Source organism: Ptychodera flava, chromosome 22, assembly GCF_041260155.1.
Source record: "Ptychodera flava strain L36383 chromosome 22, AS_Pfla_20210202, whole genome shotgun sequence".
NCBI classification, from domain to species: Eukaryota; Metazoa; Hemichordata; class Enteropneusta; family Ptychoderidae; genus Ptychodera; species Ptychodera flava.
Genome location: NC_091949.1, coordinates 25982777 through 26000626, shown reverse-complemented (window position 1 = coordinate 26000626; position 17850 = coordinate 25982777). Strand labels below are relative to the sequence as shown.

The 17850-nt window shown below is 38.9% G+C and overlaps 1 protein-coding gene across 1 annotated transcript in view; it reads right to left on the bottom strand.

The window, feature by feature from the left end:
• LOC139122385 (RYamide receptor-like) overlaps positions 1 to 16277 on the bottom strand; it is a 40491-nt gene extending 24214 nt beyond the window's left edge. The window contains exon 1 of the mRNA XM_070687767.1: positions 15433 to 16277. Coding sequence (XP_070543868.1) covers positions 15433 to 15891 — 459 coding nt within the window. The 5' untranslated portion in view covers positions 15892 to 16277. The remainder of the gene's footprint in view (positions 1 to 15432) is intronic.
• Positions 16278 to 17850: the final 1573 nt, after the last annotated feature.

The window sequence follows — 17850 nt, the reverse complement described above, 5'->3', positions numbered from 1 at the left end:
CTTTTGGAGGCTTAATAATCATAAATTTTCGTACAGCCGTTTCTCTCCCTTTTTTGTTGAACATCTAAAAAACAAAGAATAAAGGGACACCAGGAAAGAATTTCGTGAGCTTGGTTATGCAAAAAAGAATAGGCAACTTGAATCACAACGTCGTAATATGCATTCACTTTTCTTTATAAATGATGCCCAGATCAAGAGAGTCTAATCTTACACCGATGCTCCAACAAAGGCATCGTCAACTGACACATATAAAATAATAGGTACCATGTAAAGTTTTCACACAATTTCGGACATAAAAAGTCACCTTTCTTCATCTTGACTATGTTAAAATGTCAGAAAATGTCTCAATTCTTAAAATTTCGGCTTCTACATATACAAAAATAAAGCAAGACATTTTGATTTTCTTCACGTATTGTCTACACAGACAATGTATCGTTTACTGAGGTACGACTGAAACCCTAGAATGATTTTACAAAAAAGTATGTTACATCGGGATAAATGATCGTATGGTGAAACGGAGGTTATTTTCTACTCGCCATACCATTTGGCACCAATCGGCTGCTACAAATATGTATCTTAATAATTCAACTGGTAGGATTTCCATCATAGACACACTCATTTACACTTAAGGCCTCATTACATTTATGCTCGCAATCAGTCATGTAAGTCTTTACCATGAAAAATCAGAGGATAAATTTTTTATTTGTTTTGTCAGCGACCATTGTTTCATTTAAGTTTGAATGTGCGATGTGTGATAATGGGTGTACGAGCGTGAGTGCTTTAGAACTCTACAACGTGTGGAGCGGTCGCAGTCCAAAAAATGTAACAACTTAGCCCGGTTATTAAACCACTCTTTTTGAGAGTGGGGATTTGGCCGGGTGGTTCTGTCTGTTGCCTCTCCGCTAGGCGACTGGATGCCGCAGGTTTTGAATTCAAATCCCATTGAAAATTAGCCGTATTGCTTATACGCTCGCTGTATGATAGAAGGGAATGTGAAGTGAACAGTCAAACAACACTCCATTGATAGGATGTAAGATTTTGAAAAAATAAACAAGACTACAAGCAATTCTTCGTCGAATTCCAATTCTTCCCATGCAATTAGCTAAAGTCTAAAATAATTAGATATTTTTCCATAATATTTTTCTTAGTTCAGCGAAGGAAAGTACAAGTGACGTAATGACCGTGTCACCACTCGTCTTCGACTCGTGGTGACACGGTCATTACGTCAACCGTATAATATACTTATCACAATGCACAAGCCGATTTTGCAAAATGAAATGATTTCGTTAAAACTTCTAAAATACCTTTGAAATAATATCAATACGCCGTGGGCGAGCTGTCAATCATTTCTAGTCGTCGGCGAGTAAGCGAGGCGCGAGGAACACGGCGGTACGTTTGTATATGGAGCAAATGCCAGGCAGCTCACACAACAGGCACCTACCGCGAAGTTTATACACGATTTCAGAGGTAGCATAGGCTTAGAAATTAAACTCAAACAAAGTTACGTTATTTTTCTCGAGAATAAAAATCGCCTGAATCCCAACAACATGCACATTTTGTAACGTCGCGCTCGCCAGTACGTGTACTCTGTGCGTCAAAGGTTCAGGGTGGGGTTGTGTCTATACAAAATACGAGCCCCCATATTGGTAACAAAACTAAAACTGAAGGGCTCAAAATTTGCAAAGTGGATGGTTTTTGTCAGGCTTCCAAAAAAAATAGCTGATTTTTACAATTTTTCACCTCCAGAGCCATAACTCAGACTTATTTCCATCAATATCATTCAAAGCTGGTACAATGACATTGACCTATGTCATATGCACATTAATTTGTTTTACGACATGTAGCAGTACGGGCCGCCATATCGTTTGTGAACAATGAGGAGCACATCGCGATGTATCGAAGATCCAAGCAAAAAAGATCTAACGCATCAAAATGAATGACGTAGACGCGATTTGTAGTGATGTAGAACGACCAGAGTATAAATGCTGGTATTTCTGTTCAGAGACGACAAACTTGGCGTGTTCATGTGATAGTAATTTTTGTCTTACATGTCATTAATCTCTATCCAATATTTTACCTAATGAAAAGATTGAAGTCGACTTGAATAAGTACCCGCTCACCGTAAGCCACTTTAACAAAACAGTTAAATAATGTTCATTGTTGGATCCTACTCAGCCCTAGAGTTCATTGAAAGTTCTTAGGTAATTAGAGTTCAGCAGTCCGTTTATTCAAAGATAAATCGTATTGGTTCATATCATAGTGTTACTCACTGAGTCGAATTCTAAGTATCATTTTGTCCTATTCAGTTCTTCTTGTCGCCATCGTTGTCGGTTACTTCCTCTCTGTCTTCGTGCGGTTTGCTAGGTTCCCGGATTCTCCACCATGCTACTAGCGGCTGTGGTTATGTTCTCATGGGCTCGTCTTGGCCGAACTTGAGGTGGTACTTGGAATCATTACAGTGTTGGCTACACAAACGTTCAGCGTTCATTTATACCACACAGGCTTTATTTCTCGGTAGACATGTTTGACAGGTGCCATCGCCCAAAGTGCGCTTCTCCTATGGTCTAAATGTCGTGGGTCAACTGCATTCCTCCCTCGGATTATTTCAGAATGGGGTCTAAAAGTTATCTTTAAGGCTTGGCTTTGATCACACAATAGATATGAATTAATGATAAAATGATACATCCCATTTCCCTAAATACCCTCGTAAAATGTAATAAGCATTATTTTGCTTTTGTTGCAAATTTGATTCTTTATTCATATCGACTTGTGTAGTTGAGATCTTGTTATTTTAATTAATAATTTTATTGTTGTCGATGACCACTGGGCGCATAAACCCTTGTGTGAGATAACTATCTCCGTAGTAACTGTGGCGGCCACTACACGTCTTCAGATTGGATACTTTGTTACTTCACAATACACAACAGCGTATATATAAACAGTGAACTGACTCATCACATTACAATGGTTTTACTTTTAAGATCGAAGAAACTAATTATTGTGTTAAAGTAATGCATTACTGAAGTTGTCATTTTTTCATGTCAAACATATTGTGCGATCATAAGTTCAAGTTCACTGGCTTGCCACTTATGTTTTAAAATCCTTGATCATTTGATCTGAAATACAACTATTAACTCTCTATATTATCTTGAATATTTTGATGAAAGAACTTCAAACATCCTGATTTAGTTCGATGAATGATAAGTTACTCAATATTGTGTCTTGTCAGCCGAAATAGGGCAAATTATAGCGAAAAATACACGCGATTCTTTAAAAACTGGAAATTAGTTTACGGTTTTGCCAGTAGTTTCAATGTTACAATGTTTTCAAGCTTTAGCCATTAAAGTCGCTCAAAAATATTTTATGTTCAAGTTCTTTGTACTTTCACCAACATTCAACTTTGATATTTATAAACTGCACTGCAAACCACAATCAAGCAACATCACTCCAACGCGTAATCAATAGAAAGACCTGGTAGACGTTCCTCTAAAGTGTGTTCGAAAGTCCGCTTGAAATTGACAGAGACCTACAAAACGACTTTCTCGTCTTCTAGGTGTATTTGCTAAATGAAATGGAGTGCACGATATGGACATTGCTGTCTGCAATTTTGCTTTTTTTTAGCGTGTAACAATGAATCACGATGCATTTCTTATTGATGTCCCACTCGATTTGTATATTTCGCCCTTCTTCATGATTTCTTATTTTTTAAGTTCAGCCTTTCCGTATGGCACTCAAAAGTTGAGGATCGGCGGCTCATAATTAGGGCAGGTCGGGTAACCAAAACCACACTATTTTGCTGCTCTGCATAATAGCAAATAGAAGAATGTTTCGATACCTCCGGTAGTAATTCAATTAGAAAATAACAAAGAGCAGAATGATAAAACCTCATGAACTGAAACAGATGGCACTTAGGGGGCGTAATGACATGAAATTTAATCGCCTCATTGATGAAATACGGTAGCAATCATTGACACAATATGGCAAATTAGACGGGGGAATTCATCGATCGGATTTATTATGGATTTGTCTTTACAAATGCACATACCTGCCGGCTACACTGCAAACAAGTATGGTTTTTTGACATGTTATTAAGAGTTTGACGTTTTTCATAATTCAATGCAGAACCAAATCCGTGCGTAAATATTTCTTAACTTTAAAGTAGACGTGCACGTTAGGGAGGCCTGGGTCGACATTGCAACAGATGAGTAAGAAATAATGAATCAACCTTTTGGTTATTCTTCCTCCTTTTCTTATGGTTGCTGCGTGGAATATTGCTTGAAGGTCTTGGTAATTCGATCGGCCACAAAAGGTAAGTAAAGTGTAATTTTGTAAAGGTGTTAGTACTCGTGTCAGTGCATCTTCAGTGGCCGAGCAGTGTTCCTTCGAGCAAAAGATCCCATGGCTGAATAGGCCTACAAATGGTGCAATTGCTAAGAGCCTTCACGAGGTAGTCATTGGCCAATAAGTTGCCATTTACAAAAGCCCTCAGTGCTGCCGTGAAAACGTCAATATTTTTTCGTACATAGGCTAACTAGTGCGGGCTTACGAGCGACCTTCAAATAGGTCAACTGGATTATACTGGGCAGAAATGTCTTGTTTAAGGGCAGAACAAGATGTGGCAAGCCCTTCTGCGTCACCTAAACTACCCCAATATGGCTTAATTTGTATCGTCACTACTGATTTGCCTCGCAGAATATTATTGATGCTGTTGGCAAAAGGCAGCAAATGATTATAAGGGTTTTCACGCACGGCTTGGTTAGGGAGACAGTACCGTACCGACTAAATTAGCCGTGCGGATCGGTTGTTGATTTTATTATCAGATCGGGGAATCATGCATGCATTTTACCCATCAGACTGCAACTCGATTAGGCTTTATCCTTTGTCTACGTTTTCACTATCTTGCAGACGATGTTTCCGACACTTTTTATCATGACTGGCTCGTGATACCCTAGACCCTGAAAGGCGAGAAAATTTGAAAGGACACACAAAGTAAGACACGGAAGCACAATGTGGGAAAAAGAGTCGGAAATGTCAAGAGTGAACGACAAAGGCACGATATGCATTAATGGGTGACTTGGCGACATCATTGGGATTAGCAAAATTGCATTTGCAGCGGCGTAGTAGATTAGCAGGAAGAATATAAATCACGTTACTAACTAATAATGGCGAACAGCCAGGCGAAAACTAGACGACAAGACGTCATTTAATTGACAAAATTACACAGCGATGTCTGAGAAATGTTCGTTACGGAAACTCGTGGACATCATGGAGTTAAAAGACTGTTGCTTTTTTAAATTTACCTTTGCTTCCCTAAACTTTGTTACCTGGAGTCATTTACCTATCGAAAAGTGAAAAAAAGTCGATGCAACACGACGCACTATCTAATAAACGTCCATTCAAAACACTCAAATACTTCACGAGCCAAAGGATTATACACAAACAACATGGGCAAAAATGAGCTGTTACAACGTAGACCTGTGATTTCCTTTCTTATTTGGATTCTCAGATCTTTACAATACTTTCCTGGCCTACCGCTTGTGCATGCTCGTTTTGAAGCTCCTGAAGTAAATAAAAAGTGAAAATTTAATCCCAACTCTTAATAGTGTTAACACAAAGATGGCGGTCATTTTGAATTTCATGTGTTGCTAAATGTTCGATACTTTGCTTGTCTTCTGCCAAATATGCTTTTTAACTCCCGCGGTGTTCAGAGACTCAAGCCAGTTTTGCGAAATTGGTTTGAGTTTTTCTTCTGCTTCTTCTTCCACCATATGCATTTCTTTATTTGAGCTTTGTTCTGGGAAAACCACGGCATGTATGCACCTCAAACTTGGCACAGGACGGAGAGCCTATGTTGATCTTTTCATTACGACTGACCACGAGGCCTTGTGTCGAAGTCGGATTATCCGAAAATGTTAAAATGTTTTCCTCTCGAGAACCAGAGCGCAAGTTAACTCGAAATCTGGCATGTATTCTTGCAAGCCCCCGCACTCTTTAAAGTTTGCCCACGAAAAGTGATCGGTCACGTGCCTTAACGGCAGTATTGGATTGGTGGAAAACTCCCATTCTATTTCCAAACCAGGGGGCTATTCATATTGATGTGAGTACTTGCAAGTATGTAGAGGGCGTATAATGCATACGTCACTTGGATATAGCAAGATTTGAAAATCAGTGTGCCATGATATTGAGTACCTGTTCAACTTAAAAACTGAAACACAGATTTCTCAGAAATCATCGTACATTTGATAATAAACAAATCTCACAGAGTTAAACCACTTGGATCATCAATACTCAATATAACCTGAAATTTGCACCCGAAAGGCGCGCCGAAAATGGAAATGGCAGGAAATGAAAATGCCAGAAGGTATTTGGTAAATATATACCACAGCCTGTCCAATCCAAACACAGTCTGAGCTACTGGGACGACGACGGAACTTACAGACTGTCTACAATCAACCCCTGTTTACCTGTCACAAATTCCAGAAAATTGCGTAATGGCTACAGTTTTAATATCTGAGCTACGATTTTTGGAACCCCTTATTCAAGTAGAGCATCACTGTGTCATACCATAAATAGAACACTGTGAATATGTCGATTTTTCACGCACAGATAATCATGAACGAGGCCTTTACGAAAGTTGTCCATCTTTCTGAACGCAGTATCCGATATGGCTGAAGTACTGTAGCTCGAAGGTTTGCTGGGGTATATGTGTCGGACGAAAACTCGACCCAAATACCCAGGTAAAAGAGCATTTGTAGTTCATATCTGTGTCATACCATAAATAGAACACAGTAAATATGTCGATTTTTCACGCAGAGTTACTCATGGACGCGGCCTTTACAAAAGTTGTCCATCTTTCTGAACGTAGTGTCCAATAGAGCTGAAGTACTGTAGCTCGAAGTTTTGCCTGGGTATATGAGTCGGACGAAAATCCAACCCAAATAGGCAAAACCGCAACCTAAAGTACTGCAGCTATATCCGATATTGCTCTTAGCATATTGTATGCGTAAATGCCAATTTTTGTTGCAGCAAACTTTCAGTCATGGAAAGAGCCATTTCTAAAACTAAGTAAATAGTCAATAATGCCATGGAAATACTGTTATATATCTTCGATTGAGAATAACAGTAACAGTTTAGCAAGACATATTTTGCTTTACCTTGGACATCCTTGAAATATCAGTCAATCAAACTTTTTACCAACTCTTTCTGACCAACTCGGAACGTTTGTTTAAAAGGTTGGACTTATCTGCATTGATTATGAATAGCGTTCCGAGTTAGTCTCCAAGTGCCGACACGAAAACAAATTTTACTTGTCAAATTTCAATCCAACCCACCACAACAAATGAATTGACCCAACCTGATCTTACATCTGACGACAGCGTGTATGCGTGAAAAAGCTCAGTTGATAGAGCAACCGAAATGTATTCGGGGGTGCACCGTGGGTTCGAGTCCCGCATGGATCACTTTTCATTCGTCAAGGTATTTCTTAAAAATATCGTCTGGTGAGTCAATTCACACTTAACCTTCTTTGGCTTCTTTGGCTGTGCATCATTCATGTGATTGATCCTAAACTAAAAAAAACGACTCCTAAGTTATAGCGATGAAATTCGTTTCTTCGCCTCGATAAAGTTTGTATGTGCGATGTGTGATAGTGAGCATGCATGAGTGAGTGCTTCACAAACTCTACAACGTGTGGAGCGGTCTCAGTCAGAAAAATGTAACAACTTAGCCGGCTATTGAACCACTCTTTTTGAGAGTGGGGATTTAGTCGAGCGGTTCTCTCTGTGGCCTCTCCGCTAGGCGACTGATGCCGTATGTTGTGGGTTCGAACCCGATTGAAAACTAGCCGTATTTTCTATCCTCGGTTGATAGCTCTGCTGGTGGACAGAATTGTCCCCGAGGTTATAGTTCGCCCAGTTATAGCGATGAAATTCGTTTCTTCGCCTCGATAAAGTTTGTATGTGCGATGTGTGATAGTGAGCATGCGTGAGTGAGTGCTTCACGAACTCCAGAACGTGTGGAGCGGTCTCAGTCAGAAAAATGTAACAACTTAGCCGGCTATTGAACCACTCTTTTTGAGAGTGGGGATTTAGTCGAGCGGTTCTCTCTGTGGCCTCTCCGCTAGGCGACTGATGCCGTATGTTGTGGGTTCGAACCCGATTGAAAACTAGCCGTATTTTCTATCCTCGGTTGATAGCTCTGCTGGTGGACAGAATTGTCCCCGAGGTTATAGTTCGCCCAGTTATAGCGATGAAATTCGTTTCTTCGCCTCGATAAAGTTTGTATGTGCGATGTGTGATAGTGAGCATGCGTGAGTGAGTGCTTCACGAACTCTACAACGTGTGGAGTGGTCTCAGTCAGAAAAATGTAACAACTTAGCCGGCTATTGAACCACTCTTTTTGAGAGTGGGGATTTAGTCGAGCGGTTCTCTCTGTGGCCTCTCCGCTAGGCGACTGATGCCGTATGTTGTGGGTTCGAACCCGATTGAAAACTAGCCGTAATTGGTATCTTGTGCGCGAGACCCTGTTGAATCCAGTACTGGATGATGAGTTTAGCCGTCGTACTCACCATTCACGCACAACAGAATGAAGAGTTGCCCCATCTAAGAGACAGGACCGCCCACATTGAGCCGTCTGATCCATTAGCTAAGTTGGCTGAGCAAAAGAAATGTATTTGGGGAGGGGGAGTGTGGGTTCGAGTCCCGCATGGGTCACTTTTCATTCGTATATATATATATATATATATATATATATATATAGATAGATAGAGAGAGAGATAGAGAGAGAGAGAGAGAGAGAGATAGAGATAGATAGATAGATAGATAGATAGATAGATAGATATCCTGTCCATCAATTATGTACCATGCTAATCACTCTGTGGAGTCAATGTGACCAGAGGTGGAAATCTTATGTATCCAGTTCTACTAACGCCAAGGTTGCATCTATGGTTTTAAGTATGCAGATGAACGGTTGATTTTCAGTACAATCCCCGTTCCAAAACGAAGCTCTGCATAACCCTGTCAAAGCTTATGTCTTCCTTCTCCTGTCAACACAATTTGTGCAAGGGATGATTGCAAAACAATTGAGTCTACAATTTTTGATAATTATTGTGACTTACCCGACATCACATAGCATCCCATCCCCAAATGTGATATTTACATTTGATTTTTATTCGTAATATTTACTTTTATATTGTTTGCTTCTTTATATAGGTCTAAGACCAGATCAAATTTACTATTCGTCCATGCATGTTTCTCCCTCGACCCGGCTACTCAGGCTTGACCTTTCTTTTGGAAGGAAGCCTCTCGATATCTTGTCTATGCATACACATGCTAACGTGTGACCAATAAGATCCTCCCTTTATAAAATATTTGATAATATACAGCCATAAACCAGAATACTATTTTGAAATTCATTTCTTTTCGTTATCTACATTCGTGAAGCAATGCCGAAAGTCTATACGATAGAGATCAAGGTAACAAATGGTTTTTTTCCGCTAGAAATTAACAGCATCGATAGCAGAAAATCTTGCCGTCAGAACGCATGCTAAGCATGTGATAATATCCCTGATGCGATATGCTGTTAATGTTTTTCGATTTTACAGAGTGAGCATATGCCTTGGCTGCTGACACTGCAAGGGCGAATGGTTTATATAAATTCACAATATGGTGATTTTGAAACGATAAACTATTTAATCGAAATTTATTGTTTGAATAAATTCAGTGAATACATACGTGATTCATTAGTTTGAAATTGTAATGCCGTCAATAACATTGTCTTTACTTACTCCCCTACCCCCTACAGTTTTATGTGACGAGATGTTTTATATTATTTTCAATGCTCCGGGTTTTCTTCTTACTTCTTGTATAACAACCACGTAATACAAGAGACAACAAAAGCGCCGTCATTTTCCCCTTCTTCTAGTCATGTAATTCAGTGCTTTTAGTTTGCTTCAAAAAAGTTCACCCCTCGTAGTTCACGCCTCGAAAATGAAAGATTTAAACTTTTGCTCAACCTTTCCTCAAGCTACATGAAAGATTTAAACATTTGCCCAAACTTTCCTCAAGCGAACTATTTACCTTTCTCTTTCACAATCAAGAATACCCAGATATGAACTGAAACTGTGTTTCAGTATATTGCAGTCGTCTGTAAATTTAAACTTTTGCCATACGTTTGCAACTTCATTGAAAGTGTTATGATCAACATCATGAACAATATTCACCACAGATCAATTACCAAAGTAATTAAGAATATAAATATGTAATTAGCTGAAATAAAAATACTAAATTTCTTTGACTGCTGTCATTGTGTCACAACTTTATATAGCAAGTGAAATTGTTTTTGGTCAAGTCCTTTAAGCTATTTATGTCAAGTTTTAAAAGCTCATTAGATATACAAAATATAAATTAGCTGAAATGAAAATGCTAAATATCTTTCACTAATACAACATAATTGTCTCGTCAATATACTTAGCAAGTTTCATAAACTTTTTAAAAGTCCTTCCAGTCTGATATCCCTTAAGTCATTTAAGTTAGTTAAGTATGCAAATTAGTAAATCGCTGATGTAAAAATGCTAAATAACTTTCATTTATATTTTATCACATTTCTTTAATGAACATAGCAGGTTCCATCGACCCTGAATCAAGTCACTAAAAATATATCCCTCATTAGAAAACATCGTTACATATGCAAATTAGTTATAAGATTTTTTAAAACTTAAAAACTGACTTTTGGTAATATAATGTCATAGTATCTACAACGTGCATGGCAAGTTTCATCAACTTACGAAACTTCATTAAAACGCAAATTAGTAATTAACTGCAGTACAAGTGCTAAATGACTTCCATAATGGTTTATCTTAGTATCTTCAACATACCTAGCACGTATTGTCAACTTTAATTACACAAAGCCAGATAAACTTCCCTTATTAGGAAATTTCGTCGAATATGCAAATAAATAATTAATTGTTCTAAAAAGTCTAAACCGAGTTTTGCTCATTATAGTTTCTTCAAGCAAGTTTCGTCAATTTTGAATGTATGTCTGTTTTTCTAAAATCATTAACTATGCAAATGAGTATGAAATATGTAAGCCACACCCACTAAAATCTAATAACTTTGTAGCATTATCCGATAAGCCGCTCTTGAGATATCGCGCCGACAGAGAGAAAGACAGACAGACAGACAGACAGACAGACAGACATCTCTGCGACATTAGTTCTAGAGAAACGAATTGCCAAATATTCCGATATTTGAAATTAAAAATGGAAGCTATAACCAGGTTATCTCTATAGGGAAAATAAAATTCCCGATTTTCACAAAATTAAGCAGGAGAGAACTTTATCTACTCCATAAGCTTCAAATTGAGTCCCGAAAAGAATATTGCAAAAGTTCAAGTGTCTGAATATCTGTCTCCGAGGCACATTCTATTTTAAACACGGTCCGGAATCAAGTTAATAGTAATGCTGCCATCGTATCCATGAAAATATTCTCGTATTTTTTACTGACTGCAACAATATACTCAATTTTCTACATTTGTCAGCATAGCAGTTACGGCAGAAAATGGGGCCCTGGGTATTTGTTACAGCTATTCAACTTAATGGACTATGTTATTTTTCGCCCAGCTGCACCCGGTCATTAATGAGCGACTGCTAAGAAGAAATCTTAGACAGGCTTTCTCTGTAACTGCCATTCTTCTCGTGTGACTCAAAGGTTTTATGCGAGAGAGAGTTTGTTATGAAACATAGGTGATTCTAAATGCTAAATAATGCTCTTATCTTTCAAAGTAAGCTGCCTTTGTTTAAATATGTCTCTCTCATCTACCGTTTATGTAGTTTTCTTTGACATTGTGCTATTTGAATGTTTACCCAACGCATCCACCTGGCTTTTCACTCTCTGTGCTGTGAAAATCATTCGGTTCCCATGCATATCTTTCGCGCTGCGATAAACTTTCTTCATGACCTTTCTTCGATGTTTAAGACATTACTCTATTTCGCACAGGTAGTGACGGAAAACAGCGCAAAGGTACGCCCCGTGGCGGGCATGCCCGCGGGCAAGAAACAAATAATTATGCTTGTTAGCCAAATGAAGCCAAGTCTGTCGACTTGAATAGCTAATGAGTTTTGACTGGAAAAATATATTTAGTATGTCTATGATGATATCGTCTTTTGTCTGATCACAGACAAATAGAAACACACTGGCAACGGGTATTGTTCAAAGCGTGAAGCGGTTACGTAAGTCATCCATGTTTGCCTTGCCTCAGGCAGCTCTCGCCTCGCTTTTCCGAAGAGTGCCGACCATGCACATTTCGGTAGTTTCAGGATTTTCGCCAATTTTAAAGCGAAAGTATGTTCGGCAAAGTTTGTGTTATTGTTGTCATGTGGTGCTGAGTGGAATCGGCATGGTGGCGAAAACGGGAGCTTCGGAAAAGTGAGTATTACCATTTTGAAAATTCCTCTCACATTTTTATGAATATGTAAAAAGTGTGTTTCAACTAAATTTGAAAATCTTTTATCGATACTGTCTGTTTTTTACTCAATTCTTTAGGGTCAGTCATATCGTCTATTAAAAGTTGGTCATTGAAGGACGTGTTTATGAAACTGCGGGCGTGTTATGTTTTGATTGGCGTGAAGCAGTGTTTCTGCCCTGAGAGTTCACAAAGTAAGTATGGTTGCTACGCGACTGGCAGCACGATGCCATCTCGTCTGTACTTTTTGCATAATCTCGTGCAATTATCAACCACGAACAAAGGTCTTAAAAAATATAACACCTGTGAAGCTAATTTTGATATGAAAAGGCCATAGTCTACCGAGACGACCACGGAACAAAAGCCATGCCACGTTGCTAGTCTGTTTCTTCTACTTGTCTGTGATCTGATGTACAGATGAGCGTGTATCGGGTCGGATTAGTTGGTTTCCGGAGGTTGCTGGAGGGACTGATTACGATGATGTAGGACTAGAAAGAAAATATATATAATTCAGGGCCGCGACATTTAGAAAATAAGAGGCGATTTTCCTTGTAGGGCCAATAAAATGTGTATATTTCTGTAACCCTGTATCCCCTATTATACCCCTCTGACACATTTTTTAAAATCACGTACATGTACGATTATTGTCAAATTTAGCGCATGTAGATGGGTCGCACCCCATTAAAAAAGAGAAAAAAGTTCCTTAAAGGCATGTGACAGAAATACACACACGTTTTTTCTCAATTCCTGTATTTTCTGTCTGAAGCACTGCAATATGATAATATCAAGGTGATGGCGTTTTTTCCCAGCGACTTCAAGTAATTCATCAACGCCTGAGACTAGGGAATGCCACATATCGTGTCTATTGACTCCATCGGTGAGATATTCCGTGTAATTCCACAGCTAGCTAAGGATTTTGCTGAATACACGCCTACAGAGGAAGAATACATGATTTAAATGTCTTGAATAGCAGCGAAATATGACCAGAGACACGTCAGGCCTTTTCTATAACAAAGTAGTTTGTGAAATATCACTGCCAGTAAATCAATTTTTAATTTATCTGTTTAGCACAAAAAGCAAAACAAGACTTCAAAATAAGAAAGACAAACAAACTAACCAGGAATACTTACAAAAAAAAGGAAAATCACATTTCTTTGGTAACATACGAGTTAAAAATTATCTCCACCATGATCCCAAGACAAGTATTTAAATGATAGCAGACTCAATGTTCAAGATCCACATACTAATTTACAGATTTAATTTAAGAGAAAACTATTTAACACTCTGTTTCATAAAATCGTATTAGTGAATTTTCCCTCTTAAGAGGTCTACTATTCATATGTGCAAATACGTCAGAGTATAGAAAAATCATGCGAAGAAGGGATAAGAAATATTAATTTGATGTTCGTACAGTGTGTGCTTGCTCTTTTTCCTGAATATTAGGGTTTCATAGATTTAACCAGGCCATTTCAAGATATCTGTCTTCCGTACCGTCCTTACTTGATTGGATTACACGAAAGTATGATAAATTTTCACGTGTCTAGGCATATTACAACATGTTTTGCGTCAAAGCCTTATACTGATTATGCTTCTTGTTGAAGTAATAATCGCATTGACGTGTTGTACTTTAAAATCGGTGATTAAATCACAAAAATTGAGGATACACAACCACGGAATAAATTCTGATTTCAATAAATATCTATAATACAATAGTAATTTAAATTTTCAGACATTTAATAATAACGTTGATATGTATATCACGAATAGTTATCGCCTTGTCCACATAGCTCTACATACGTTTTCGAATAAATATCAAACACTGTCAATTTTCACTTTAACTGTTGAATCTCCAGTACTGAGGCTACCAAAGTTTTCTCCCTAAGTTTTTAGCCATCTCTGAATGGACGATGAGGGTATGTTGAAACTGCATATGGCAGAGCAAAACGATAGGCTTTATTATTAAGCTACTCATTGTTATGCTTTAAAAGATTAAATGTCTCTTTTGACTAAATGGTGTGATCAATCTCTTGACATCAAAAGGATGCGCTTGTACCCGGACCCGGATCAATTGCCTTTTTAAACTAAGTGTTGTGATCAAACTTGTGGTGTCAAAAGGATACGCTGACCGCTAAACCTAGTTGGAAATGGAGGAATTTACAATACTAAGGCGATGCGGGTCGTTGCCTGTCGGTGGCCAAATCAAAAAGTGCGCGCTGATGAAGGCTTCTTTCGCTCACACAAAACAAACAAGAACTTCGGTTTGCAAATGCAAACCTTTTGTATTTTTTATGCTTTATCCATTGTCCAAAGGCGTACATGTATTTCCTATTACAGGATCCTGTATCTTATGTCCATGACCGAGTGAAGCAACGATGAATAAAGTGCCTTGCTGTAGGGTACGAGATAATGCACGCGTCACAATCTTATCATCCTGAGTCTGCTACTCTTGACTTTCCCTGGCCTCGAAAATCATTACCCTAAGATATGGAGTCCACTACCCGACCAAGTGGCCCATATTGCCTTCTTTTTCAGGTTCTTTCCGGAATCGGCCGCTCGTCTACTCAATCAATTCACTCACAGATAAGTGTAAAGCGAGTTGTATTAGAAAATCGTAATTATTTAAACTATTGGCTTTCAGCCAAGATGAACTCATAAGTGGTTAGAAGCTGGTATCAATTGGCAACGGATTATCTAACCATATTACACATCAATAATTTAATCGATCCCAGCGTAGGAAACAACAAATATTATATTGGAAAGTTAAAAACGACTAAACTGATACATTTATACAGCAATAACAGACAATCAAGACTATGCCAAATATGAGAACATGAGCAATCAAATACACGTTCATGGAGAGAGAGAGAGAGAGAGAGAGAGAGAGAGAGAGAGAGAGAGAGAGAGAGAGAGAGAGAGAGAGAGAGAAGAGAGAGAGAGAGAGAGAGAGAGAGAGAGAGAGAGAGATTTACTTACGTGCTGTAGGAATATTACTGTCGGGCACATCCCAGAGCTGAATATCCAACGACCGTACATGATGGTAGGAAAAGTGAACGGCATACAGAATATGGCCATCGTCGAATCAGCCAATGCAAGGTTTATCAGAAACCTGTTTAAGACTGTTTTGGCTCGACCAAGGAGCAGTACTACGATGACTCCGATGTTTCCAATGATCGAGAGTGCAATATTAATACTAAAAGCGCAAATTAAGGCTGTTCTCCCCTCAAAGGGAAGTGACATCTCCTCGTAATCCATGAATTCTTCAGTCACATTGTCACTTACTGTGTCGTTCTCGACAGCCATTGCCATTGCCGCCCGCTGTCGAGAGCGGGTAATTTTAGCCAGTAACAGTGCTGTGAGTTCGAGCAGTTGCCAGGAAGGTACTGTAAAGTTGGCGTCGGTAAAGTTGGTTTCGTAATTATAATAGTAATCCATATCTTGGCGTCGATGTAGCCTGTGTGAATATGAGAGAATCTTGTGATACCGTTCAATACTCGAAAATTCACGGGCGATTCTTGAATACCTCTATTTGTTGCTGATCATGCGACTGATTCAGACGACTATTCTATTTCGGTGGACTGGGACCAAATCTGATAAATACAATCTGATGATAGGTCATACAGCTGAATTGTCTTTTTTACTGGTTCCAATACGTATACAAGTAGTCAGTAAACAATTTACCTTACTGAAATAACTGGGTGCCGTAGCGAGCTTCTAGTTTTCGTCAACGATGGATTCTTGCGCTGTGAAAATAGAATACCGTTGTAATATCCGTCGGAGGAATACTATCAAATATCGATTGCCCAGAGCTGCATGTATGTCATTGCTATTTATGTAAAATTGGTCCACGTTCTGCAGGGCTCCGCGTGACGTCTGTGAAGCCTGTTTGTCCCGCGCATGCTCATCTTCAGGTCCACATTCCCTTAAGATAGTAAGCTAGCGGACCACCTACCGAGTGTATAACTTGTCACATGCAAAACAAGCGAGACGCACCCCTCTTCGATACCAGCCGCATCCCAATGGCATTGAAAGATCTAGGTGCTTGCTACTGCAAAGCTTCTTATCAGAAAATGAATAAAGATCACAGTGGGACTATGTCCAATGAGTCATGACAGATGTGAGGGCATGCGCTGTCGTTTGTGATCGGCATCGAAACCATATTATTTATTTTTATTGTTGACTTAGTATCATTCTTAATCTTAACAAGTAAGGTTTAACGATGACTTTAATATATTTTAATGGGTGTGCTAGTTTCAATCATATCTGCCGGTGTGACAGCCATATTTAACATTCGAGCACGTACAAACTGATCCCTCATACTTTGATCATGATTCAGATGGGCACATGTCTATCTCATGGTTGTGAAATGTTGCGCCCTCTATCATCAAATGTTTAGCAGCCTGAGGCATTTAGTAAAAATAATTTATTTTGAAATGAAATGTAACTGAATATATGCATACTTGCCAGCTGCTAGTGTAGGTTGCTTCTCATACGGAGATCCTCGGATTTACAAGAACTATTTGCAGAAATTGTTAGACTGCGCCTCAGCCCTACTAAACAAACACAACCGTGAACTTTCGGACGCTACAGGCCGCAAGTCAAGATACTAAAGCAAGTAACATGCTGCACGCTGATCTACGGGAGATTCGCGGGTTTTTAAATTTTGCTGTCAACAGTACTATCGTACATCAAAACATGCAGGCTTTGTTGACTAGCTGCTGAGACTAGTTGGACTCTAATTATTTATACACAGTGTTCGGATCAAAACTACAACAAATGCTTTGAGTATATATAATGCACGCCTTCTGACTCTTGTAATACATACGGCGGAACGAAAATGACATGAAGATCTTTGATTTAGTCTCAAAAGAGTAGTCTATCCGAACCGAGAATTATGCAAATTACGCTTTGTTAATCAAGCAATCAAACAATACCTTACCTATAGGAATCCCTTTCTGCTGTACAATTGCTACTTTCCAAACAGTCAAACCTTTCAAACTTGGAAAATAGGAAACGCAAAACATAGGCACCGCGTCTGTCGTACAGAAAGTCGTAATGCTTTTCTCCTGCCTTGTGGTGGCGGTATTTGACACTAGCTAGCAGTCCAGAGATATCACAGTGTGCAGCGAAAGACTGTTTTCCTAATAAACAGCCATATCGCGTTCATTCTCCCAATATTCTATCAAGAAAACCACTAACACGTAACAGGTTTCACCTGAGAGTCAGGGCTGTGTACTTTATTGACGAGAGAGGCAATAAAGACATATAATACTGTTAATTATATTATAGCTTTGTCAATACCAGTGAAATTTGAGACGTCATCCTGCCGGATTATCCTCGATAATGGCCCGAGATGTTTTTTACATTTACAAATCCAACCCCTCCTGGCCGACA